A 27,004-nucleotide genomic window follows, 5' to 3' on the forward strand; every position below is an offset into this window, starting at 1 on the left:
TGATAAAGTTACATGTCTATAGAGGTGTCAACTGGGTGGGCTGACCATGGGCTAGTCCAGTCCAATTCATTTTGGGCGGGCTATGGACGTGCCCAATTAATAAATGGTCCAACTGGACAAAAGACCAATTGGTACATGGTCCAATTGGGCAAAGACCAAAAGGACAATTGGTGTCCATGGGCTTCTTAAAACATTTTTTATGAGTTTAATAAAAGAAAACATAACTTTACGATTTAATCCAAAACAATAGTTTTATCGCTAAAATAAAAAATTCACGATTTTGACAGAAAACATAATTTCACAATTTTGACGGAAAAATGTATTTCATTAATTTGGCGGGAAAACGCAGTTTCTCGATTTTGGCGGGAAAACACAATTTCTCGGTTTTGGCGGGAAAACACAATTTCTCGGTTTTGGCGGGAAAACGCAATTTCTCGGTTTTAGCGGGAAAACGCAATTTCTCGATTTTGGCGGGAAAACGCAATTTCTCGATTTTGGCGGGAAAACGCAATTTCTCGGTTTGACGGGAAAACGCAATTTCTCGGTTTGACGGGAAAACGCAATTTCTCGGTTTTGGCGGGAAAACGCAATTTCTCGGTTTTGGCGGGAAAACGCAATTTCTCGGTTTTGGCGGGAAAACGCAATTTTTCGGTTTTGGCGGGAAAACACAATTTTTAGTTTTGGCGAGAAAACGCAATTTCTCGGTTTTGGCGGGAAAACACAATTTCTCAGTTTCGGTGGGAAAACGTAATTTCTCGGTTTTGGCGGAAAAACGCAATTTTCGGTTTGGCGGGAAAACGCAATTTCTTGGTTTTGGCGGGAAAACACAATTTCTCGGTTTCGGTGAGAAAGCGTAATTTCTCGATTTTGGCGGGAAAACGCAATTTTCGGTTTTGGCGGGAAAACACAATTTTTCTGGTTTTGGCCGGAAAACGTAATTTCAAAATTTTAGAAATAAGATCTAAACTAATAATTAAAAAATAATTATAAATTTTATTGGATGTCCATGGGCATGCCCATTTGAACATGGTCTCTATTGGTCTTGGACATTTGTTTGGACCATTGTCCAATATGGACCACCCATTAGTGCCCAAAACTGAAATGGTCCAACTGGTCATGCCAATTTGGATCATGGACGGACCATTTGACAGCTATACATGTCTACTAACTTTTTCTTAAAAAATACATAAACCATACAATTAAACAGTGTACACTTCAAGTATTTCCTCAAAACAAGATTAAAAGCATCAAAATTACGGCATCCAAGTCTCGATGAGTACATCCAAATCTACACTGCCGGTGCCACTGTCCCTCAAATACCTGTTACATGTAAATCGTCAAAGATGTACATTTGTTGAAAGGTGTTGACGTATATATATATAGATTTGACGTCCACACCACTAAAAACGTTTGTCCATGTTATCCAAGAATAAAAGTCAAAAGAATAAATATAAATCATTACATTTTTTAAACTCATTTATTTAAAATTTTGTGTTCTCTTAAAAAAAACCATTACATTTTTTAATTCATTTATTAAAAATTTTATGTCCTCTTAAAAAAATATAGTGGTTCTTTCAACTCAAACCAACAAAATTAAATTTACAATACGATCTTAGAAAGTTTTAAATTTATCATATTCAATTTAAAACAATATTTCAAATGTTCTATAAAATGTTTTGATCAAATGTTCTATAAAATAAAAATATATTTTAACATAAAACAATTTTTTTTGTAAATTTCGGGCGGGCCAACCCCTTGTATACATAATTTTAGTCTTTTTTTTTTACATAAGTTTAGTCTACAATACAGATTCTATCAAAATAATCGGTAAAGGAAATAAATCAGGGTATTATTTAAATTTTAATTAGTAAAGTTATATAAAAAATGGCGAAAAAAAGAAACGTCCTTCTTCTTCTTCCTGCGAGTGGATCCGGAGAGCGAAAAAAGCACCAGACGAGTGATTATAAGAGAGGATGCATTCTTTTGGGTACAGAGCGAATTCTCTGCTCACATTCGCTGTGACGATACTGGCCTTTATGTGCGCGATTGTATCCTTCTCCTTCAGTAACCAAACTCCCTCTGCTCAGATCCAGGTTTGCGTTAGTTTTGTATCCCTTAGTGTAATCCTGGATCTAATGCTTTATTTCGTGAGAGGGTGAAACTTGTTTAGATCCTTAGTTTTTTTTTTTGATCCTTTGTGGTGGAAAAGTCTGAGCCTTTTTAATAATGATTGTGCTTTGGTGTGTAGATATTGAACATCAATTGGTTTCAGAAGCAACCCCATGGAAATGATGAGGTAAGCTCTCATGGTTTCATCAGATGAAAGTTTGGCCTTTGATGGTTGAGTTGAGTAAGATCCATAATATGGTCATGACTTTGTACTTTTGGTTTGAAACTTTTAAGTGATAGTCATATGAAGCTTAGTAGTCATTGTGTTTCTTGAATTTGATATCCCTTGGGTTTCAGATGCGTCTGTTTATTTGAACATTGTAGTAGAATAAGATTATTTTACAATAGCCTAGCCCTCTTGAAAGTCATATTGAACTCAAATTGTCCAAGTTGTTGAATATAAACCAGGAATGTGATATAAGTTAATAAATAAATGCTCGGTTATTTTCCAGCTTATATGCACACACCGCTAGTTTTGTCTTCGTTATCTGTTGCATATATTCAGCACATAACGTGTGTTTCAGGTCAGCTTGACACTGAACATAACAGCGGACTTGCAGTCACTCTTTACTTGGAACACAAAGCAGGTATTGTACCATATGAAAACACACCAAATGCTAATCTGAGATCTTTCCAGTCTCATACTGTAACCCTGAATACTTCTTTTTGTATGGTCTCGGATAAACATAACGAAACCAACACAAATGAAAATATTTGTAGGTATTCGCTTTTGTAGCAGCAGAGTATAAAACCTCCAAGAATTCCCTAAACCAGGTATAAATTTACTCTGCTTCAAACGCTTTATAACTTTACTGCTCTCGCTGTGGATGAGAACAAGTTCAGAGTTATGTGTGGTTTAGCGTTGTTGTCTTCCTAATGCATGTAATGTAGATAAGGACCCTCTTGTTGATATACGATGAACATTTGACATTTTTTTTAACAGGTTTCTCTATGGGATGCCATAATACCCGAGAAGGAGCATGCCAAGTTCTGGATACAAATCTCAAATAAGTACCGTTTCATTGATCAGGTACTTTGAAAGCACTTTCTCTTAAAACACTCGTCGTTCCCCTTTGTCAAGAGCATATCCGATTGTGGATCTTTCTAGGGATACAACCTCCGAAGGAAAGATTTCAACTTGACACTGCACTGGCATGTCATGCCCAAGACTGGCAAGATGTTTGCTGACAAAATAGTCATGTCTGGTTATAGTTTACCTGATGCATACAGATGATTATGAAGAGCCGCCTCATGCATCATCATCTAGGAAAGAAAGAGAGGTATGTTTCAGGTTTGAGACTCCAATGTCTGATCTGTATACTGAGAACATGTTAATTTAGGTTATGAACCAGATCGTGGATGGCTCATAACCAAGATATTATGATTTGTAATCTTTCCATTTATCTATGACCGTGTAATCTCCTATATATGGAACCTTTATGTTATGAATAAAGATAGATTTTTCCATTACTTTTATAACATGTTATCAGCACGAAACTCTAAATCCCTAAGCTAATACCAAAATCGAAAAACCCTAAAACCCTAACCCTAGCCGGCGATCCGGCGAGCCGTAAACCCCGATCGCGTCTCTTGTTCCCGCTTCTGTTCCAGCTCGCGTCCCCGATCAGCTTCAGCCCAAGGCGTTCTTGATTATAGTTCAGACGTTCGTGACTCGAGAGCAGCTCCAACACGCGACCTCTTCCTCGTTCGCGACAGCATCAGACAGCTCGCGTCCGACGATCAAGGCGTTCCCGATCAAGCAACAAAGGACGTCCGCGACCCGATAGATGCGACTCGGTCCATTCCAGCTCGCGTCCTGTTCGTGTCCAGCTCGCGGCTCAACTCCTTTGGTGGTCCGATTCAACAATCATCTAAGGTTAAAAGGTAATTCAAAACCTAAGAACCCATAATCGAACATGGATTGATTGATAAAGAATGAAACCCTAATCTTTATAAATCAAAACCATAGGGTAATAGATCAAAAATCCTAATTGAATAAATCGAAGCTCTAAAAGTTCGATACTCCAAACCCTAAATCATGTTCCTACATGATTAAAACCCCAAATCGGTTTTTACAAGTTAAAATCCGATAAACCCTAACCCTATATCTATAAACCCTAAATAATATAAGTATCAGAATTAATTATACTATAATTATCAAATTATATTAAAACCCTATTCGAATATTTTGAAATCAAAACTCTTTTCGGTTTTGATCATTGAGGTTTTAAATCTGATTGAATCTGATGCTATGTTGCTAGAATTGTTTGACCGTTAAATTGATAGATTTATTTTCTCATCCTGCTTGGTTAATTGTTCATCTGATTTAAAATTGTTTAAACCGACCAGCCTGTTAAAACATTGATTGAATCTGATAGGTTGCTAGCTTGCTTTGCTTATATAATCCGATAGGTTGATAGATTGATTGAGGTTTACTTGTTTAAAATCCGAATGATCTGATTGCATGATTCTTGAGGTTTAATATCATCTGCTAGGATTGATAGTTTTGTAATCTAATATGTTTTAAATAGAAACCCTAAATAATCCGTATGATAGGTTATATTGATCTGATTTGGATGTCTTTGAGAATTGAGAATCCGTATGCTAAGTTGATAGATTCATGATAAAATCTAATGTCTTGAGGTTTAAGATTGTATGCTAAGTTCGATTAAATTGATTGATCTGATTATATGTTTTTGAGGTTTGATAAATTCAGATACTAGATAAATTATTTACAAATGGTTTATGCTAAATACCAATCAGCCTTGAAACTGATTCATTGAAATTCATGCTTGAAATCTATATTCTAGTATTGCTAAAATCAGCTTTGAAACTGATTCATTGAAATTCATGCTCGAAATATATATTCTAGTATTGTTAAAATCAGCTTTGAAACTGATTGAGTGATTAATAAATCTTTTTACTAGTCTTGCTAAAATCCATTGATTGTTAAACCCTAATTGCATGATTAATTGAATCCGTGGAGGGTGGAAAGGACGAGGCCATGGCCACTATAACACATTTGGCCGTGGGAATCACTATGGCAGAAGCCGTGGGTATCAATCCAATTTAAGCCATGGTCAAGGCCGTGGCCATGGTATATCCTTTAAACCACAAAGCTCGACCAAATCAGTGTGCCATAGATGTGGAATGGGGAACCATTGGGCTAAGATATGAAGGACTCCCAAACATTTTTGTGACCTCTGTCAAAGAGAGTCTCAAAGGAAAGAATCCTGAAACCCACTTGGTTTATAAAGATGGTGAAAATAATTTCGAACATGATCAAGTTGATCTTATGGAATATGAGACTTATGATTGCCTAAAAGAACCAAGTTGATAATCTGATTTCGACATCAAACTTGTGTGATTGCTTTGCTTGTATGCTTTCTCTTATTTTTATCTCCTTGAATTTATTTCTATTACATTGTCTGCTTAGATTAAATGAATGAATGATTTTTCTATATGAGTACACTGAAAAATGCCAATATAAGTACTAAAACAAGTATCGCCAGTATGAAAGAAAATGAAAGAAGACTATGGCTAGGCTAATATATTATTGTCTAAGGGTATGCATCTAGAAATCAACGATGCCTTATATTCACCCAGCTCTAAGTGCAAGAGCAACCTATTGAGTTTTAAAGATATAAGAATGAATGTTTTCCATATTGAAACAATGGACGAAGGAAACAAAGAATTCTTTCAGATATATGTATAAAATCGCCCAAGGCCATAATAAGTCCTAAAGACTATATTTGCATTCTCTACTGACCTAGACTATGCATAGATCAGTATGATAGAGGCTAAAAGCCTGCGAAAATATACACTTTATGGCACGACCGGATTGGCCATCCTGGTCCAAACATGATGCGAAAATTGATATTCAAAAAGCACAAATTAAAAGATAAGAAGAGTTATCCCAAAGAATCTCACGTGTGTAGCATGTACACAAGAGAAACTCATTAGGCCATCACCAGTAAAACGGCTACGAGCCCCTTTTTCATAATAAAGACTGTATGTCTAGATAATACTGGTGAATACATGTCCCAAGCGTTTAAATGATTATGGTATGTCCATGGGGGTAAGTGTGGACAATTCTGTGATACATGTTCATACCAAGAACGGATAGACCATAACTTATGAGGTCAAAGCTCCCATTCACAGCTTGGACTACACGAAATTTACATGCACCTAAGTTAATACGCATCAGACCATTTAGTGAGCATAGATATCCCCTATCACAATTATTAACGGGTCAAGAGCCAGACATACCCCATCATAAGACATTTGGTTGTGCTGTCTATGTACTAATTGCTCCACCACAAAGAACTAAGATGAGTCCTCAAAAAGAGGATGGGGATATATGTTGGATATGATTCTCCCATAATAATAAAGTACTTTGAGCCAACTATGGGTGATTATATTTGAGGCCAGGTACACGGATTATTTTAAGATCAGGAGGAGAAAAAAAAAATAAAGCTGGTAAAAGAATGGTAAAAGAAATAGAATGGAATCAACCATCAATGTCTTGACAAGATCCTCGGACTAAAGAATGTGAAATAGACGTCCAAAAATTATACATTTACAAAGCTAGCTAATCAAATGCTAGACACATTTGCTGACCCGAAAAAGACTGACTAAGTCATATATAAACCAGCTTGTAAAGCACCAACGAATTTGATGTCCAAGAAGAGACACAGTCAAGTTGCTACAGATTCTAGACAACGTATGAAACGTGGTAGACCAAATAGGTTCCAAAAGATAAGAATCCTCGGAAACAAAAGAAAGGTGTAGAGAATGATAATCAAAATCCAAATCCGAGGTTACTAAGGAAACCATCCCAGACATGGAGATAAGGCCGGCCGGCTCTAAGGTACATATACCAAACAATGTAGCTTGGGACGCCAAGCTGCAAAGTATTAAAGGTCCTGATAATAATGAATCTCAATCGATTATATCATGTCTGGAACATAATGGAACCAATAAGGAATGTCGACATAAGATGATTTATTTGCATACAAGGTAGCACTTGAATTTATGAATATAAGCGAGGATCATGAACCCACGTCAATATAAGAGTGCGCACTCGTAGAACAGATTGGATTGAATGGAAACGTGGGGTTAAATAGTTTAAGGAAGAAAGACTTATTTGGCCATATGATTAAGACGCCATATGATGTTAAAACCAGTGGATATAAATGGGTCTTGTGAGGAATTGAAATCGTGAGATATAAAGCTGATGTTGCACAAGGATTCTCACAAAGACCAGTAATTGATTATGAGGAGACATACTCCATGTGGTGGATGCAATTACTTTTAGATTTCTCATAAGTTTGGCTATATAAGAGAGAAAATTAGACTTGATGCAAGTTGATGTAGTGACTGCATATTTATATGGTCCACTGGATAATGAAAGTACTAGAGGGTATTAAGCTGAAAGTACAACAAGTTCTCGAGAACAATATTGATAATCATCAAAGTATATGATCTGAACCTCTTGATACAATTTCCCAAACAGTTGAATATCTCAAGAAAGAGTTTGAGATCAAAGATCTTGGAAAACAAAATTTTGTTTGAGATTACAGCTTGAGTACATTAACAATGAAATCCTTGTGCATCAAATAGTATATACAGAAAAGAGTACTCAAGAGATTTAATATGGACCAGTCTCACCCATTATCTAGTACATGGGCGTGAGATCACTTGTTTTGGACACTGATCCATTCAATCCGAAGGTGGACGATAAAGAAGTCTATTTAGTCCTGAGATGGACGATGCAGAAGTCTTGTTTTAGACACTGATCTGATTGGTCCATAAGAAAGACGATGAAGAAGCTTTTGATTTTGGTTTATTTTATACTAACCAGCCCAAAGAGGGGTTATTTGGTTTTGTTGATTTGTTTTCAGACAGGTTATGTTTTACACATGGTGGTACACGCATATCACAGCAACATCATCCAAGATTTCGTGTGTGTGTGTATTTGAGGTCGATGACTCAATATGTTCGATCAGATTGTGGCATGGCCGATGGTAGAGAAAAACCAACTATCATGTTCGAGGACGAAACATATTATGCCCAAGATCTTCATCACCCACGGATTGCAGAAAATTGGAGAGGTCCAAGGGACCTTCAGTAATGTCCAAATCAGAGGAAATAATGTGTGTTGTACTCTTTTCCTTCACCATGGTTTTGTCCCAATTGAGTTTTCCTAGTAAAGTTTTAATGAGGCAACATTAAAGCACATTACAAGCTCTAAATGGTTATGACATCCAAGGGGAAGTGTTACGAACCAGATTGTGGATGACTCATAACCAAAAGATTATGATTTGTAATCTTTCCATTTTTCTATGACAGTGTAATCTCCTATATAAAGAACCTCTATGTTATGAATAAATATAGACTTTTCCATTACTTTTATAATGATTAGCATATTCTACGGATTATTAAAAACTAGGTATGGACCCATGAACGCACGGGTTTTGTTTGATTTTTAATTTTATGAAAACATATAAAGAATGACAATTTTTTACATCAATTTTAGAATATATGTATATGTTATGGATACATTTTTGAATATAAATCTTTTTTCTACATAATTTTTGATGTTTGTCTTTCGTGTTTTACAATAGTTAATATTTTTTTTTGTTTTTTATAAATAGTTCACCTTTTAATGATGAGACTATGTCGTCTGTTTTGAAATAATCATGTTCAAGTTCAACTCAGATCGAATTTTGGAATGATGCAAGGCTATATTAATTGTAATTTGGAATGATTTTAAAAGAATTTTTATAACTTGTTTTTATTATATTAATTTAAAGTAAACGTCTTCGTATGATACTATGAAACATAGATTAAAATAGGCTTAAGCAAAAAAACCGAATCCGAAAAACTGAACCATACCCGTTCCAAAAAAGTAGTACCGAACCGGAACCAAAATTGAATAAATATCCGAACGGGTTCAAAATTTTGGTATCTAGAGAACCGAAACCGAATCCGATCCGAACCAAAGTATTTCGGGTATCCAAATATATCGAAAATAGATTTATATACCTAAATATATTAATTATTTTTAGATTTAATGTATATTAAAAACATCCAAAATATATAAGATATTTTTAAGGCGTGTAAAATACTTGAAAATATAAACAAATAGTCAAAACTAAATGTCTAAGATAGCTAAAATATACTGAAAACACCAAAAAAATACTTAAAAATTCTATTGATTCTCTATCAAAATATTCAAACCAAACCAATTTATATGTTAATTTTAGGTGTTTTGACATATGTTATTCAAATTTATATGTAATTTATTATTTTATTTATAGATTTTGAGAAATTTAAAGTATATAATGAATTTTAAAATTTTATAAATTATTTAAATGAGTTATCCGAATCCGAACTGAACCCACAAAGATCCAAATCGAACCCGAATGGGTATCCGAACGCCCGCCTCTATATTAAAACAACACATTTTTGTTACTACAACACTCCATTACCGTTAATTAACGAAGATGAGTTACGTAGTTTTTCACCATATTTTAATAGGTCATGTAGTGCTTTCAAAATTTAGTATAGTTCACGAAGGTTTTAACATAGCTCTAAAGTTCATGTATATATACACAAAGACAAATTTTTTTCAAAAAAAAAAAGGTTCATGTATATAAAATCATGATGGTGATAGTTGGTGCTGGAATCGGCCAACTTTTCTTAGACCAAAGGCTTTCTATTTAAATGCAGGAAAGGAAAAAATACAGGCTTTTGGGCCTTAGTAATGTTTTCGGCCTTAGTTACTTAGTTAACCTGATAATTAGAGAATAAGTTTAGATAAGAACCCAGCCCAATTTTTCCCCAACAGAGACAACCAATTACAGAGCATGCAGTGAAGAGAGGAGAAAGTCGCAGGCGATGAAGAAAAAGGATCCGATTGGTGCAAGATAACTAATGAGATCATCGGAGCCACATCTGGATCATAGCTGAAACCGAGACTGTGTTCTGTGATCGAAGACTTGACCATCTATTTCGGAAAGTGAGGTTGAGAGTTGATAGTAGAGAGGTGGGCGATCTGAAGCATCTCCTGTGGAGCCTTGAGTTTCGTTCGGTCCAGAGTAGGTATATTGCGCATTTCCAAGCGATTAGGAGTTTTTTTGTGAGGCTTTGGGAGACGTAGACTGTTGAAGTAGTTGATGATGGAGTGGTATCCAGATTAGCAAAGCTACGTTGAGGACCAGACTTCCCAGCTGTAACAGTAGTCAAAAAGAAGGTGATCTCGAGTTTCTGGAGCCGCATTGCATAGAAGGCAGAATGGATCAACATTGAGGCCCTAGTTGATTTATCGATCTCTTGTAGGGCTGCAGTATAGTTCAAAAAGCCAAGCCAGAAAGTTGTATTTATGTATGCCTCCTTCACACCAAATTGTGTTGTACCACTGAACTAAGGGTGCATGATTCTTGAGTTCCTTGTAGATTGATCATGTGTTGTACTTGTTCCAGTTTGATCTATTGACAGTCTAGACGTAGGTGTTTTCTTCATCCGTCAGCTGCAAGTTTGTGATTCCAGCAATGACAGTGTTCACCAATAGCAACCTTCCAGCAAAAGAAAGCGATTCACTCCAGGTATTAACCTTGCTCTTGACTCGATTTAGAAGAGGCTCGCAGTTTAGGATGGTTAGCTTCTTGGAATTTCTACAATATGACGGTAAGGACGTTTCTTATACTGATCTAGTGTTAAATAACTTTCTGAAACCATTGTTTCTTGATTATTCCTGGTAGCAAATTGAATTGCAATTTCAGTTAGAAAATAATAAATAGAACGAACACACATAAGCATAATTAAACGTATTAAAGTAGTAAATTGACGTTGACATTAACTTATGTACAACAGCATAACTAATTATATATTGTATGTACAAACTCCTAAGCATTATTGTGGCAATAACTTACGTGCGCAGCATGACAATAATGAAAAAAAAAATTAACATCAGTTTATAAGAAGAAAAGAACATGAGATGACAAAAAAACTCACCTAATATTTTTCTTTATGCTTGCTGATCAAATATGAGAAGTGACAAAATATAAGAGAGCTTAGTCCTATATATATAGATGTGAATAATTGTAGTTCCTATTTGTTTATGATATTTTTAATTAGGATTTGAATAAAGAAAAATTAACATTAAACACTCTTTTACAATTTTTTTGGTTTAAAAGTTTTAAAAAGGATAATTACTATTAATATTTTTTACAGTTATCTTTTCTTTATGATTTTAGAAAAGGAAAATTAGTATTAAATAAATTATTTTTACAAATCGTTTTTGGTATAGGATTTGTAAAAACGAAAATTACTATTACTTTTTTCAAAAAAATCAGATTCTAATAAAGGAAAATTAACATTAAACACTCTTTTACAATTTTTTGGCTTTAGAATTTTAAAAAGGATAATTACTATCAATTTTCTTACAGTTATCTTTTCTTTATTATTTTAGAAAAGAAAAATTATTTGTACAAATAGTTTTTGGTTTATGATTTTAGTAAAGGAAAATTAGAATTAAATAAATTATTTGTACAAATCGTTTTTGGTATAGGATTTGTAAAAACGAAAATTACTATTATTTTTTTTCAAAAAATCGTGTTAATCTGTGAATAATTATAGTTTTTTTTTGTTTATGATAGAAAAATAAAATTAATATTAACACATGTTACAATCTTAATTATATAACTACCATGTGTCGCGATCGTGTTAATTAGCAACTTTAAAGAACCAATAAAAGAAAATTAACATTAAATACTCTTCTACAATTTTTTGGTTTAAGATTTTTAAAAAGGATAATTACTATCATTTTTTAAAAAATTATCTTTTTTCAAAATGATTTTAGAAAAAAACAATACTAACACATTTCGCAATCTTAATTATATAACTGTCATGTGTCACGATCGTGTTAATTAACAACTTTGAAGAACCAAGCTTTATATAACAAATTATCTTTTTTTAATGATTTTAGAAAAAAACAATACTAACACATGTCACAATCTTAATTATATAACTGGCATGTGTCGCGATCGTGTTAATTAGCAACTTTGAAGAACCAATAAAAGAAAATTAACATTAAATACTCTTCTACAATTTTTTGGTTTAAGATTTTTAAAAAGGATAATTACTATCATTTTTTTTAATGATTTTAGAAAAAAAACAATACTAATACATGTCACAATCTTAATTATATAACTGTCATGTGTCGCGATCGTGTTAATTAGCAACTTTGAAAAACCAAACTTTATATAATAAGATCAGCGAAAGAGTAAAATTCATTTGAGGACATCATATATGATTTAGTAATTGATTAAAAATAATCACACTACAAAAATATGAAAAAGATAATAGTCAAAAGGTGACTTGTAGAACAGGCACCTACATAATAAGAAGATCATTCTTCATTCATCATCACATGAGCATTTGCTGCTGTTCATATATATATTTCATATATAGACCTAAAGACTCTCAAGTTCTTGAACCAAAGGACTTCTCCCAAGACTTGTTCCTAGTGATCTAACCAGGGAAAAAGGAGATGGGTTTGAAAAGCTTGAAGCTCTTGGAGACAGTTGAGCTTCTTCAAGAACCCTAAACTGAAGCTCTGGTGGGTAGTATATCATACAACTGATTCTAGGGTAGGCCCAGCACCAGTACTCCATCTCGAGTGTAGCCTCTCAGCTAATCGGAAAGATTTGATTCCTTTGTGTGAGTCTATACGTTTCACTATCTTCTCCTTTGGTACAGGATTCTCGTATTCCTCAATGTGTTCATTCGAACAGATCTGATTTTGGGTATGCGAACTATTCCCTCCAGCAGATAAGGTAGCCCCTCCAGCAAGAAAGCTAGAATGTTGAAAGTTGCCCTTTTTCTTCATTCCAACATACAATATCTTAGACACACTCGGGACAAAGATCCTCTTTGCATCTGGAGGACTTTCTTTTGTGTCCAGAACTATCCCACTTGGCTTATAGATTAGCTTCCTATTCTCAATCACCACTTCATATGCCTCTCTTTCAGCTTGTTCGTAATAAACAATAAATCATTGGTCAGAAGCATATTCTAAATTTCATCACACCTGGTCGCCTAAAACATAAAAAGGAAAAGGAAAAGCTAGTAAATCCCTACAGAAAAAGGAAAGCACTAAGTAAAAGGAAAACTTCAAGAAAACAATAGATTAGGTTCCGTAAGTTTAAGATTCTCTTGCATCATAATGAATCACACATGTTTAAAATAATAACTAGAAATTGACCCGTGCGCCTGTGCAGGTATTAGTTTTTACGTAGTTATACATTGATATTTGTTTTTCATGATTAGTGCTATATATTTTAGATATGTCTCCATATAACTAATTGTATTCAAAAGATCCGGATCGAACCGGATAATACGATTATTTTTGGTTCAAATATCCAAATCATTTTCAAATACATTCGTTATTTGAATATTTTTAGTTTACTGTACATCAGAACCAAATTCATACAGACCCGGTAGATCCAACTTGAAACTCACACATAAATTTATATCCAAACATGGCCTAATTTCAAAACCAAAAAATCTATACCCGAAAAAACGACTTGTACCTAAATGAGTACCCGAATGTCTATGCCTAACAGATTCCATAAACAAATATATATATATATATATATATATATATATATATATATTTATGTGTTTGGCTAAATTAAGAGAAATAGAAAAAAAAATTATTTAGTAATATTTTTACAATATTAATAATGATCAATATATGAATATCGGTTTGTTTAGATAAGTTTTGGAATTGTAATTAATTAATTAAATTGATTTTAAATGCAGTGGTAAAATATGTAAACAAAAAGATATACAAAAAGGAAGTACCTAAAAAGAAATTTCAAAACCCAAAAAATCTATACCCGCAAGAAACAACTCGTACTTACATGGGTACCCGAATGTCTATGCCTAACTGATTCCGTAAACAAATAAAAAAATTATTTTAAAGTGTTTGGCTAAATTAAATGAAATAATTTTTTTTATTTAGTAATATTTGTACAATATTAATAATGATCAATACATGAATATCGATTTGTTTAGATAAGTTTTGGAATTATAATTAATTAATTTAAATTCATTTTAAATGTAGTGGTAGAATCTGTAAATAAAAAGAAATACAAAAAGAAATACCTAATTTATTATAAATGCAATGACTAAATGTATAAATAAAAAAATACATATACCGCTATCCAAGTTTCCAAACAATTCTCATTTAATATTGTCATCCATGTTTCCAAACAAACTTCCTTTTTAAACTGCAATTCATGTTTTCAAACAAACCTAATTTGTACTTCAGTTTTAATAATAATCATAATCTTGATAAATTACATGAAAATAAAATAGAAAAGGAAAGGAAAATAAGATTTATATCATTGAAGAGGAAAACTGCTCAAATACATATATGCAAAGTATGCGATTCACTAAAAAAAAAAGGAATATCAACACCATTGTTTAATAGGAAAACAAAAAAAAAAGTATCGACTTCTATGTGTATAAATAGAGAATGCGGGCATTGTGATATCTATTCGTAAATATACAAACATGGACACGATCAGTCAATTGTCAGATGACTTGCTCATCCGAATACTGTCACGTCACTGGACGAAACATGTCATGGCCACATGTTGTTTGTCGAAAAGATGGCTGCTTCTTAGGAGTTTAGTTCCAAGACTTAATTATGATGATAGAAGCTTCCGTGATGAAAACTATGCGACCTTCACGCAGTTTGTTTACAGGTCTTTGATGTCAAATAAGGCACCGGTTCTAGAGGCCTTGTATCTCTGTCTAGGTCCCAAGTCTCAAGCAATAGATGTTGGAAATTGGATTGAAACTGCAGTTGTTTGTCACCGTGTGCAAGCGATTTCAGTTGATATCCGTTCTTCTGATGAGAAAGGGACCATGATCAGCTTGCCGAGTAGCATGTATACATGCCAAACAGTAGAAACCTTGGACCTATATAATCGCTTGCGTTTGGATGTTCCTTTTTCTGTTCGTCTCCCGTCTCTGAAAAAATTGACACTTGCAGACGTGGATTACGCAGAAAACAAGGTGTCGTCTCTTACGAGGCTTTTATCCGGTTGTCCTAATCTTGACTATCTTTTTTTGGCCCATGATAACCTGGACGTGGCTCTCATGGTGCCTTCTCTTCGGATATTGAGAATGTATAATACCGGAAGATACCAAAAGGGTGGCGGGTTTGTGATAGATGCTCCGTCTCTCGTGTCCCTATTCATTCGAGATTATGTCCTTTACGACTTCCATCGAATTGAGCATATGCCTAACTTAGAACATGCACATGTTGACATAACTTGGGCAGTACGTAACCACAAGTTTCTGAAAGCTTTTACTTGTGCCCGCTCGCTTACTCTATGTTTACCCTTTTTAGAGGTACGTACGTTACCACCATATATATATATATATATATTAAAAGGAATGGAATGTTGTTCTTCACTTATGTTGTTGTTGTGTACAGGTTCTATCTCCTTGTGGCATGATCTTCCACAATCTCGTTGATCTGAAACTGAACACATGTGCTCAAGGTTGGTGGGATCTTGTCACTCGTATGCTCGAAGATTCTCCTAATCTAAAATTTCTCAAACTCCATGATGTAAGCAAGCGGTTCCCTTTTAATTAATTTATGCTTTTAATTTTTTTTATCACCTTCCCATTTGATTGATGTTAAACTGTGTGTTAATGTTTGGTCTTCACTAGGAACATTTGCTTCATGAGTTTACTAGTATAGAAACCCCGGATAGCTGGAAGCGACCAAGTTCTGTTCCCAAGTGCTTGTTGCACAGTTTTGAAACTTTCGAGTGGGAAGGTTACAAAGGGAGACGAGGAGATGTAGACATGGCCACATACATTATAACGAACGCTACTCGTTTGAAGAAATCAAATTTCTCGTCACAACCCCGTGATGATTCGGACGGAGGTAGGATACACCGCGACTTGAATAGTTTGCATGCGGCTTCACCTCATCTTATGTTCTTGACCCAAGAAAGAAACAAGAGGCAAAGACTAGAAATATAACCGAATTAGGTCTTGCTGCTAATTTTAAGGAAAAATATTTATAGTTTTCATATACAATGATTAATCATTGATGTAATAAACTTAATATAGGCAACCAGGTCAATGAACTATTAAGATAATAGTCAAAAGGTGATATGTAGAACAGGCAACACCGGTTTGCACTACTCATTTTATCTCTTTGAATTATCTTTTGCATTACTCAATTATGGTGTTATCTTTGCACTAGCAACATACAGTAAGGAAGCTTGTTGAGATGGTGACAGGCAAGTCGCACTGGTTTTCAAAACTGGGCTCCAATTTGTGGGCATTGATGAAATGACAGAATTTAAATTATAAAATCATAAGGCTGTTAATCATACCTCTTAAGATCCTACCATTCTCCCAATTGTGGGCTCTGGAACAATCATAGATGTTACATATGTACATAGCCTATATAGCATGAGCCATAAACATAATACAAAGTTGTTATTCATAGAAAATAAAATTAGATTGGTTTTGTACCTTATTTGGTTTATAATTTTATATTATTTGCCACAATATAAGTTATGACTCTATACGTTGTTTTGGATTAAAAAGCTGTGGACTGCTCTTGGATTACTTGGACTATATTTCGGCTGAATGAATAAAAATATATGAAACTATGGGCTGCCCTTTTTCAACCTTATAATTTTTATATATCTTGAAAAAATCAGATCCTGGAAAATGCAAATAAATCCAGTTTTACTGAATCACAGAAGATGAAAATTTAAAATATATATATTCTTCAAATAAGATATACATCCGGAACAACAAAGGAGTTGTTATTGATAGCATTTAACTCCACCCCGATGGCGATTGCGGGGGCGATATCCCTAGGGTTTCAAATCGAAGTAACAGATCCGCTACCATAGAACTCCTCCGCGAGTCTCATTCAACGTATTCTTCTCCTCTGATACGTTGCCCCCAATAAGAATCTGGAATTACTCAGATCTTAATTTAGCCCTTGTGGCTACCACACACTGAGCTCTTGTGGCTTCATTCCCATTTTCCATTAAGCCCTAGTGGCTTCTTTCACTTCCATTAAGATTCTTATAGCTTCCATCCCCCCCCCCCCCCAAAACCCTAAACTTTGACGGAGAAAACCAGATCTACTCTCGCTCGGAATCAATCAACCTCAGATCTACTCCATCTCTCTCGCACCATACCTGGGCAGCTTCAACCAGACCGACAGAGATGTTTCGTCCAAAGAAAAAGAAGGAACTCTCCCTCATGGAGGAGCTTAGAGAGCTTGAGATGCTGGAGGAGGGAGAGATGGTAGACATCCCAGAGATTGAAAATGATGACCTCATAGAAGAAAACTCCCTAAGCGTGGTAGTAAGATGCCTCAACCCATCAGCTCATAAAGTGGGAGGGCTCGTCAAAGCACTTCCACCTATCTGGGGGCTAAAAGACAGAGTTCATGGAAGAGGAGTAGGAGAGAACAGAGTCCAATTCATATTTCAGTTTGAGCAAGATCTCCACCACGTTCTCACTAGAGGTCCCTGGTTCGTAAATGGCTGGATAGTATCTCTAGACCAATGGTCCCCTAACCCGGGGCCATATTTCCTCAAAAGGATACTCTTCTGGATCAGAATAAGAGGTCTCCCAATCCACCTCTTGAAGAAGCAAGCAGTTGAGAGTCTTATTGGACCTCTGGGAAAGATAGAGAAGATAGAACTGCACGCAAAAAACTCATCCTCAGTGGAGTACATCAGAGCCCTGGTATGGATTAATACGGAGGAGCCACTGCAGTTCAGAAGAATCGCTAGATTCAAATCAGGTGAAGTGATACCCACAGAGCTGGAGTATGAGAAGCTCATCAAGATATGCTTCGCCTGCAAGCGACTGATGCATGATCAGACCAGATGCCCAGAAAATACAATTGCATATGGCCCCCCTGTACGAGGCCCTGCGTTGGGGAAAGAAACTCAACAACCTGAGAACAACATCAGAAAGGCTTCCCATCCAGGCTCAAGCTCCAGGAGTGGTCATGTCCCAGCACAACGTTCAAAGACATTGACGACCCCGAGATCAACAAAAGCGCCAGAACAGCGCTACAAGGAGGACATGAAAGGAAAGAGAGCTGCAACGGCTACAAGGCAAGTCTGGAAGCAGAGGACAGGCTCCATAGCGAGCTCCGATATAGAGAAGCGAAACTCTAGAAGTACAGAGAACAACACTACCCCCCCCCCTCTACCTCCAAGCAAGCTCAAGTGGAAACAGGTCAAGCGCAGAAAATAAAAAAAAGCAATATCTTCAGGTGCAAGCCAAGAATCAATATCTGTTTTTGAAAGGCTTGGCAGACAGACTGATAGTGCGGAAAAGGAATCAGGAAACTCAGACAAAAAACAAGAAGGTAGATTCAGCAAAGGAAGCCTTAGTCCCCCGTCGGTGTTTGAAAGGTTAAGCTCCCACGCTGCTAACTCTCCTGAACTTAAAAGAGGAATCTTAGACTCAGCATCAACCAAGAGAAGAAGATCAAGCAATAGTGGAGAGAGAGGCAACAAAAAAGCTCGCTTGGGAACTAAGGAAGACAACCTGTCTCCTCCTTCAGTTTTCCAGAGACTTGGTACACAAGGTAGAGGTTCTGATGGCAAAAACTCCGGGGAAAAATTACATTCTGCTCATGTAGCAGCCCAGAGCCCAAACCATTCTGTCATACGGATAGCATTGGAAAGTGGCAAAGTAGTTGAAGAAGGGTTGATGGTGAATTCCAACCCTTTGACACCCAAATGAGACTACTGAGCTGGAACTGTCAGGGGGTGGGGAATACCCCGACAGTTCGACATCTACAAAAAGTGCTTGGTCAGTACTCTCCTGAGATAATATTCCTCAGCGAAACCAAAAACAGAAGAAGATACATAGAAGGGCTAGTGGAAAAGTTTGGTTTTCATGATGTTAAGACAGTTGAGCCCTTAGGAAAGAGTGGCGGCCTAACAGTAATGTGGAAAGAAAATTGCAAGATTGAGGTTCTGCAGGCCAACAAAAGGATTATCGATATGAAGGTGCAGTGGCAAGGGAAAGCTTTCTTCCTCTCATGTATCTACGGTGAGCCAATCAAAAACAAGAGAAGCGTAGTCTGGGAGAGAATTACGAGAATTGGAGTCGCTAGAAAAGGGCCCTGGGTGATGACTGGAGACTTCAATGAGATGATTGACCCCTCAGAAAAGCTTGGTGGAGCTGATAGGGAAGAATCTGAAGGAAAGGAGTTTCGGCAAATGCTCACAGCATGCGGTCTTAACGACATTAAGCACACGGGATATCAGTTCTTCTGGGCTGGTACAAGGAATGAACATACAGCTCAGTGCCGTTTGGATAGAACAGTAGCTAACCAGGAATGGCTAGATATGTTTCCCCAAGCTACTGCATCTTACTTAATGAAGGTCTGCTCGGATCACAGCCCGATCCTTACCTCCTTTATGGATCAACTCTGGAAGAAGAAAGCTGGCTTTAAGTATGATCAACGATGGATCAAGAGGAAGGCTTCTCCGAAACAGTTAAAAGATCATGGCAGAGCCAAAGCCTAAGCCAGTCAGGACTGATGGGCAAGATCTCCCAATGCCGCAAATCAATATCCGCATGGAAGAGAATGGCGAAACCCAACTCTGCTCTCAGAATCCAAGAACTCCACCACAAGATTGATGAGGCAACAAAAAGTATCACCATCAATAGCGAGATGCTTAGTAGCCTCAGAAGCGAGCTGAATGATGAGTATCATAGTGAGGAGATTTTTTGGATGCAAAAGAGCAGGCTGCAATGGCTACGGTCAGGTGACAGGAATACAAAGTTCTTTCATGCAGTCACCAAGAACAGAAGAGCTCAGAACAAAATTTTAAGCCTCGTCAATAATGAAGGACAAGAATGGTATGCAAAGAAGATCTGGGAAGATTGGCTGAGACTCACTTTAGGAATTTATATTCCTCCGAGGATATTGTAGTTCAACTCGCAAACTGGAGTGAAATCTCCCCGAAGATCACAGATGACCAGAACTCCATTCTTGTAAGGCCAATGTCCATAGAAGAAGTGCGCGAGGCAGTCTTTGACATTAACCCAAGTAAATGCCCCGGCCCCGATGAAATGAATGGTTACTTCTTTCAACAGTTTTGGGACTCGACAAAGACAAAGCTAATGAAGATGGTTGAGGACTTCTTTAGAACAGGAAAGCTCGAAGAAGGCATCAACAACACCAACATTTGTCTGATTCCAAAAAAAATGTTTGCAAAGAAACTGGATGAATTCAGACCGATAACTCTATGTAATGTGGCCTATAAAATCATTTCCAAGCTACTTAGTAAGCGTTTGAAATCTGTTCTCTCTGGTGCTATCACTGAAACACAGGCCGCATTTGTAGAAGACCAGCTGATCTCAGATAACATTCTTGTTGCCCATGAACTCCTCCATGCGCTTAACTCCAACAACAAATGCTCAAGGGAACACATCGCCATCAAAACGGATCTTCAAAAGCTTTTGATAGAGTCGATTGGCCCTTCCTGGAAAAAGCTATGTTAACCTTGGACTTCTCTGAGGAATGGTGCAAGCTCATTATGGCATGTGTGACCTCGGTGCATTATCAGGTGCTCGTCAATGGAAATCCACACGGGAATATCAGTCCAACACGAGGCATTAGACAGGGGGTCCCTCTCTCCCCCTATCTATTTGTAATCTGTACAGAAATGCTGGTCCAAAAATTCATCATCGCAGAGAAGAAAGGAGAAATCACCGGCATTTCAGTCGCGAGAGTAGCGCCATCAATCTCCCATTTGCTCTATGCCGACGACAACATGTTTTATTGTAGGCAATCAGATGAAGAACTCGATTGCATACTGTCCATACTACATGAGTACAGTCTCGCCTCAGGTCAGAGAATAAATTACCAAAAATCGAGCATTTATTTCGGGAAGAATATCCATCTTCAGAGAAGAGATCATGATGAAGCTTGGTATAGACCAGACGGGAGGGTAAGGAATCTATTTGGGTTTACCTGAGTCCTTTGGAGGCTCAAAGGTATATGTTCTGAGTTTCCTAAAGGAAAAACTGGAGCAAAAGATGTTTGGCTGGCAAAATCGATTCCTCTCACCAGGTGGAAAAGAGGTGCTCTTGAAAGCAATTGCCCTTGCTCTGCCAACTTACACAATGAGCTGTTTTCTCTTACCAAAAACGATATGCAAGCAAATCATCTCCCTGATGTCAGAATTCTGGTGGAGAAACAACAGAGAGTCTCGTGGTATGCACTGGAAATGTTGGCACCACCTCACTCAATCAAAAGACAAAGGGGGGCTGGGCTTCAAGAACCTAGAAGACTTCAATGTGGCATTGCTCGGCAAACAGCTTTGGAGACTCATCACTCATCCAGACTCCCTCCTCTGCAGAGTCTTTAAGACCAGATACTTCCGCCCTTCAGATCCATTGAATGCTACTTTAGGATTCAGGCCCTCATATGCATGGAGAAGTATGATTGCAGCACAAACTCTGATCAAACAAGGTGCACGTGTGGTGATTGGGAATGGCAGGAGCACAAAGTTTTGGGAGGAAAGATGGATAGGAAGCATGCCGGCTTCTATGGTCACGTCAACAAAACAGGTATCGCCTCAGCTCAAGATGAGAGTTGCAAAAGCTGAGAAGGTCTGTGATTTAATGACACAAACCGGTAGAGAATGGGACATGGAGCTTATTAGGAACATCTTCCCCGATGAAACTCAAGAGAGAATCCTAGCCATCAACCCCCAAGGAATAATCGGAGAAGACACCTACACATGGGATTTCTCCAAAACTGGTCACTACACAGTGAAATCAGGATACTGGGTCCAAAGAAATGTTATCAATGTAAGCCAGAAGCACCAGGGAGCAGACCAGCCGAGCTTAGATGGACTATATCAGCAAATCTGGAAGCTCAGCACCAGTCCAAAGATCCATCACTTCATATGGCGATGCGTAAGTGACGCCCTCCCAACCGCAGCTACTATGCGGAAGCGTCATATTTCTAAAGATGGAAGTTGCGGTAGATGTGCAATGGACAAGGAGACAGCAAACCACATCTTATTCAAATGTCCATATGCCAGACTAGTTTGGGCAATATCACCGATCTGTGCTCCTCCAAATGGCGAATGGCCAGACTCCCTATGTGCCAATCTCTATCGTGTAATGAACCATAAGCAACATCCTCACCCCGAGTTCGCAAAGGATGACCTGGTACCGTGGCTGCTATGGAGAATTTGGAAAAACAGAAATGACTACCTCTTCAAAGGAGTAGACTACTCAGCGCCAAACACGATAGACAAAGCCTTGGAGGACATGGAATAATGGATTGATCGAAATACAGAGGTTAAAAAAACCACCACCCACACCATAACTCGAGCCAGATGGAAAGCCCACCTCCACAATGGATTAAATGCAACACTGACGCTGCTTGGCACAAAGACCAACAGAGATGTGGAGTTGGCTGGATCAGTCGAGATGAATATGGGAGAATGCTGTGGGCTGGGGTGAGAAGTTTTCAGAGATTGGGGTCACCTATAGAAACAGAAGCAGAAGGTATTAAATGGGCGATTCATTCCATGTCTCGCCTTGGCTACAAACAGGTGATCTACGAAACAGATTCGCAGGTTTTTGCGAAGATGATCAACGGGCATGAAGAAGTGTGGTCAAAGCTCAAACCACTAATTCAAGAGATTCAACATGACATTTCTGGAATCCTCACTACAAGATTGTGTTATATACAAAAGAAGGTAATAATGCAGCGGATAGGATAGCGAATGAGGCTTTTTCTATACAGAATCATGTCCCTAAGTTGTATTCTATTGTGCCTGATTGGTTGAAACTTGCGTTTGAGACTGATATGTCTGATGTAAGTTCAAACAATGTTGGTTAATATAAATTAAATTTGAGCCAAAAAAAAGAAAGATATACATCCCATTTTGAAAATGTATAACAAAAGAAATAAGAAATTCAATGCATTTAGAAAATGGAATTTAGCAAAATTTGTAGGGTAAATTAGAAAATAATAATTAGTTCTGCAATTAATTTGATTTGAATATGGTTTAGCTTCCAATTAAGCTTTCACAATAATAAAGATTCATTACCACTGTTATTTGAATAAGCCAAGTGGGACCATATCCAACGAGGAAAAGCCTCAAACACTGTCGGCAACATGTTTCATGCGGCGATCCTGACAGTGATGCGTTTTACCCCCTTCTCAGTATTATATTAGGGAAAATAATAATAAGTTACAAAAAAAACAAAACTTAAAGATAAAGTTTTGTTTTGTTTTGTTTACTGGATAATCATAAAATCATAATCACAGTATCATCCATAAACTTACAATAATAAGATTGTATTTAAGTTTCGGTCAAACAAATTTTTTTAAGCAGAACATTTAAGTTAAAAATCAGGTCAAATAAGCGTTAATTACAATAAAGTAAAAATTGAATATTGGCAACGTAACAGGCAAAATGGATATGGATAAAGTCAATAATAATAATGAATCCAGTTGGATATAGAAGGACCCCACCCAACATAAGAACAACAAGTTTCTGCATAAACTGTACTCATTGGTCTTCTTCATTGATTCCGAGAGGTCAATAAAGTGACCAACTTTTGTTGCTTTTTCTCATTCAATCAAAAAACCCATCTGCACTTTTCTCTCTTCATTTGCTTTCTCTGCAATTTTCTGAGTCATTCTCCTGTAGACGGACATGGATGCTATTTCACCTCTAAGAGCTGTGTGTGGAAGTGGTACTCAATTCTCCGGGACTAGGATCGATCATGGGCTTTGTTCATTTTCTCAGGAAATTAAATCAAAATCCAAACTTTCAGCGGTTATGAGCCTAGATTTGAAGGAACATCCCATGTCATGGCTTCAAACCAAACACATGGTCCTACTAATTAGGTGGCTAGAAGCAAATATAAAAAATGAGGCCTGAAGACCCACGATCTAGACCACTTACAACACCAAGACAAACCACTGTGATACTAATAACTTTCTATTTAAATGTGGCCGTTTAAATTGATAATATTTTGCGGCCGGAAGCACAAGCTTCATTGGTTTCCTTCCAAGGCCGGCTCTGTTCACCGGCTATGAGCCTAGATTTGAAGGAACATCCCATGGCTTCAAACCAAACACTCACCGCCTTGTCTTCTTCTTCCTATGTGGTTCCTGTAAGCAAAAGACATCTCTTTTTTGTTTAATACCATATTTTCTTTTGGCTTTCTAGATTCTCAAACAAGTTAAAAATGTTTGATTTCAGACAAAGACGTCATCAATTGGTATGAGTAGGGGAATGAGATGGTGGGAAAAGTCAACGAAAGTCAACATGTCAGAGATTCACTCTGCTAATCATCTTGTTGACTCTTTGTTGAACACTGGAGATAGATTAGTTGTTCTTGATTTCTACTCTCCTGGTTGTGGTGGCTGCAAATCTCTCCACCCAAAGGTATGTTTGTGCATAGTCAATAACTAGTTCCACTTTTTTTATCTTTCAGTTGATTTGATTTGTGTTTTGATATGTTTATAACCAGATCTGTCAATTGGCTGAATCAAACCCAAACGTGATGTTTCTCAAAGTGAATCAAGAAGAGCTTAGAACAATGTGTCATGGCCTTAACGTTCATGTGCTTCCTTTCTTTAAGTTCTATAGAGGAGCAGAGGGTAAACTATGTAGTTTCAGCTGCACCATCGCCACCGTAAGCTAATCACATGATCAATCAGCTTTTATATCATGATAATGATAATCACCACAGAACTGTATTTGTTATTTAATACATCTCCGTAGAACCTTTAAGAAGAAGACATCCTTAAATGTATTTGTTACTTCCACAAGTGCCAAAAACCATCTGAATCATTCATGTGATAAAGTTTTGTTTTATCTTAGACCAGGTCGTCGTCACACTGCCACGGACGTAGCAATTAAGATTTGAGACAAGCAGTTCAGCAAGGACATGTTTCATACATTTAAGCTCAATTGTTTTTATAATTAAACTCATTTCCTGTTTCAGATTATACAAGCGACAAGAAGCTAGCCTCCTGACTTAAGCCTTCTTCAACACTTCTTTGGTGGGAGTCCCATTCTCTGACGATCGAATCCCTTCCTCAATACGCTACAACACAACCACCACGAATAATATGGTCACGCACGGTTTTTTTTTGTTGAGGATTAAAAACTTGTAAAGCTTTCTAAACTCATTTACCTGAAGAAGATAGTTGTGAAGCCAATCCAGCGTCTGTGGGAAAGTGGTGGCCGATATATTAACAACAGTCACTCCCTGTGAATTGAAGGAGCAAAGGTAGTCTTCAATGGTCTTCAGGTTTGTAAGTAGTCTCTCTTTCTCCTAGCAAAAAGAAAGATCAAACAGTGTTCACACCAACTTTCAAGATCAGTTTAGTGAAAGCTTGAGGTTTGTTTAATACCTTAGATGTATATTTATCTCCACATGTACGCGAAGAGATCCACTCCTCTAACAAAGCCTGAGGAGACAACAAGATTTAACAAAATTCAACAACTGAGAAAGACTACTTTCTGCCTCATAAAAACTTGAAACACCTTATGATCAAACTCAGCCATCTTTAACACAATAGATATGACTATGGGCTCAGGACCAGTTTTCGCCTTTCCACTCCCATCTGCAGGTTTCCTCTTCTCTTCGGCTTCTTTTGCAGTTTCTCCTGCACACACATAGCATTACACAGAATCAAATTCAAGAAACTTTATAGGAAGCAAGTGATAATGTTGAGAATACTATTTAAACAATACCATCGATTCTACAGAGTGTAACTTTTTCAGACAGCTCTTCTTCCACAGCTGTAATGGCTTCAGCCTGAGAATGGGATTCTTCTGTAGCACTACTATCTTCGGTTTCTTTAGTGTTTGCAGAACTTGCCTCCTCGGAGGTTACATCTCCTGAAGAGTTTGTTTCTTTGCTACTACTCTTGTCGGGATCATTTGATGGAGATTTGTTCTCATCGTTCATTAAGTATATGCTTGGATCTAAATGTCTTCCCTGTTAAGATGATAAATTCATAACCAAAGATTTTTTTTTTTAAAAGCTGAAATAAAAAAGCTTTTCACAAAGGATATATAATACCTCAATGATAATGGGTTTCCCATCTTTCATTGCTTTCTTCAAATCACCAGCAAGTCCTAAGCAAACAACAACAAATCATTTGTGATAAAAGTGGAAAAAATAAAGATGTGAAGAAGAAGGAAGTGTACCTTTACGAACAATTCTGCATTCTCTACAGAACTCGGTTATGAAGCTCCTCTGATGATGCGAACTCACGAGTCCATACACGTCAAAGGAGCACTAAGATTAAACCCAAAGAAAAAACAATACATTCATCATTTGTCAGACTAGAGGATAAGAATGTGAAACAAAATTAGATTAGAAGCAGAAACGTACTCAGTTGCTGTACGGAGCAGCTCATATACCATGTCAGTCTGTAGAACAGAAGAGAGCACATAAGATTATAAAGAGAGGAAGAAAATAGAAACAAATGAAGAAAAAAGGGGGTATTGAGTGAGGGACAAATACATGTAAGACGTTAGGCAAGTTGAGTCTCTGAGCAAGTTGTGTGGCTATTGTTGACTTCCCAACACATGCTGTTCCCCATACAAGTATCACCAGTGGTACTCTCTGATGATGAATCTATATAACCCACACAAAAGAAAAATTTTAAAACTTTGAAAGTAAAAAAAAAAAGACAAGACATCTCTAACATATATATAGTGCTTACTTTGTCATCATATTGTAG

At 36.9% G+C, this 27,004-nt stretch overlaps 5 protein-coding genes and 1 pseudogene across 8 annotated transcripts; 5 read left to right on the forward strand and 1 right to left on the reverse strand.

The window, feature by feature from the left end:
• Positions 1–1,872: 1,872 nt before the first annotated feature.
• Positions 1,873–3,639, forward strand: LOC106407524 (signal peptidase complex subunit 3B-like). Its single transcript, XM_013848397.3, has 6 exons — positions 1,873–2,093; positions 2,249–2,296; positions 2,694–2,756; positions 2,890–2,943; positions 3,113–3,199; positions 3,278–3,639. Exons 1-6 carry the CDS (start codon positions 1,974–1,976, stop codon positions 3,401–3,403), a joined length of 498 nt encoding a protein of 165 aa, XP_013703851.1. The 5' UTR covers positions 1,873–1,973; the 3' UTR covers positions 3,404–3,639.
• Positions 3,640–13,892: 10,253 nt separating this feature from the next.
• Positions 13,893–22,148, forward strand: LOC106408761 (F-box/FBD/LRR-repeat protein At4g26340-like). Its single transcript, XM_013849467.3, has 3 exons — positions 13,893–15,600; positions 15,686–15,820; positions 15,925–22,148. Exons 1-3 carry the CDS (start codon positions 14,755–14,757, stop codon positions 16,240–16,242), a joined length of 1,299 nt encoding a protein of 432 aa, XP_013704921.1. The 5' UTR covers positions 13,893–14,754; the 3' UTR covers positions 16,243–22,148.
• LOC106350683 lies at positions 17,455–18,996 on the forward strand. Its single transcript, XM_013790533.1, has 2 exons — positions 17,455–18,359; positions 18,564–18,996. Exons 1-2 carry the CDS (start codon positions 17,455–17,457, stop codon positions 18,994–18,996), a joined length of 1,338 nt encoding a protein of 445 aa, XP_013645987.1.
• Positions 22,149–22,619: 471 nt separating the features above from the next.
• On the forward strand, positions 22,620–23,128 carry LOC106350685. Its single transcript, XM_013790534.1, has 2 exons — positions 22,620–22,985; positions 23,033–23,128. The coding sequence occupies exons 1-2, from the start codon at positions 22,620–22,622 to the stop codon at positions 23,126–23,128; spliced, it is 462 nt and encodes a 153-aa protein (XP_013645988.1).
• Positions 23,129–23,833: 705 nt separating this feature from the next.
• LOC106348672 (thioredoxin-like 1-2, chloroplastic) lies at positions 23,834–25,673 on the forward strand. 4 transcript variants are annotated; one of them, XM_048761911.1, is made up of 4 exons: positions 23,834–24,414; positions 24,504–24,689; positions 24,775–24,939; positions 25,128–25,673. In XM_048761911.1, exons 1-4 carry the CDS (start codon positions 24,334–24,336, stop codon positions 25,164–25,166), a joined length of 471 nt encoding a protein of 156 aa, XP_048617868.1. In that variant the 5' UTR covers positions 23,834–24,333; the 3' UTR covers positions 25,167–25,673. The 4 variants fall into 4 exon arrangements, with proteins under 4 accessions (XP_048617868.1, XP_013643911.1, XP_013643912.1 ...); XM_013788457.3 differs by having other exon boundaries at positions 25,133–25,673; XM_013788458.3 differs by having other exon boundaries at positions 25,252–25,673.
• On the reverse strand, positions 25,104–27,004 carry LOC106350686 (annotated as a pseudogene).

This window comes from Brassica napus, chromosome C7 (genome assembly GCF_020379485.1).
Source record: "Brassica napus cultivar Da-Ae chromosome C7, Da-Ae, whole genome shotgun sequence".
NCBI classification, from domain to species: Eukaryota; Viridiplantae; Streptophyta; class Magnoliopsida; order Brassicales; family Brassicaceae; genus Brassica; species Brassica napus.

Bases quoted from the DNA above. Each gene is read 5' to 3' on its own strand.
- LOC106408761 (XM_013849467.3), top strand. From the start codon at position 14,755: ATGGACACGATCAGTCAATTGTCAGATGACTTGCTCATCCGAATACTG. The intron at 15,601-15,685 runs GTACGTACGTTA...TGTTGTGTACAG, and splicing joins TATGTTTACCCTTTTTAGAG to GTTCTATCTCCTTGTGGCAT. The intron at 15,821-15,924 runs GTAAGCAAGCGG...GGTCTTCACTAG, and splicing joins AATTTCTCAAACTCCATGAT to GAACATTTGCTTCATGAGTT.
- LOC106350685 (XM_013790534.1), top strand. From the start codon at position 22,620: ATGGAAAGCCCACCTCCACAATGGATTAAATGCAACACTGACGCTGCT. The intron at 22,986-23,032 runs GTAATAATGCAG...TTTTCTATACAG, and splicing joins TGTGTTATATACAAAAGAAG to AATCATGTCCCTAAGTTGTA.
- LOC106407524 (XM_013848397.3), top strand. From the start codon at position 1,974: ATGCATTCTTTTGGGTACAGAGCGAATTCTCTGCTCACATTCGCTGTG. The intron at 2,757-2,889 runs GTATTGTACCAT...AAATATTTGTAG, and splicing joins TTACTTGGAACACAAAGCAG to GTATTCGCTTTTGTAGCAGC. The intron at 3,200-3,277 runs GTACTTTGAAAG...GGATCTTTCTAG, and splicing joins AGTACCGTTTCATTGATCAG to GGATACAACCTCCGAAGGAA.
- LOC106350683 (XM_013790533.1), top strand. From the start codon at position 17,455: ATGTTTCGTCCAAAGAAAAAGAAGGAACTCTCCCTCATGGAGGAGCTT. The intron at 18,360-18,563 runs GCAAGTCTGGAA...AAGGCTTGGCAG, and splicing joins AGAGCTGCAACGGCTACAAG to ACAGACTGATAGTGCGGAAA.
- LOC106348672 (XM_048761911.1), top strand. From the start codon at position 24,334: ATGAGCCTAGATTTGAAGGAACATCCCATGGCTTCAAACCAAACACTC. The intron at 24,415-24,503 runs GTAAGCAAAAGA...GTTTGATTTCAG, and splicing joins CTTCTTCCTATGTGGTTCCT to ACAAAGACGTCATCAATTGG. The intron at 24,940-25,127 runs GTAAGCTAATCA...GTTTTATCTTAG, and splicing joins TCAGCTGCACCATCGCCACC to ACCAGGTCGTCGTCACACTG.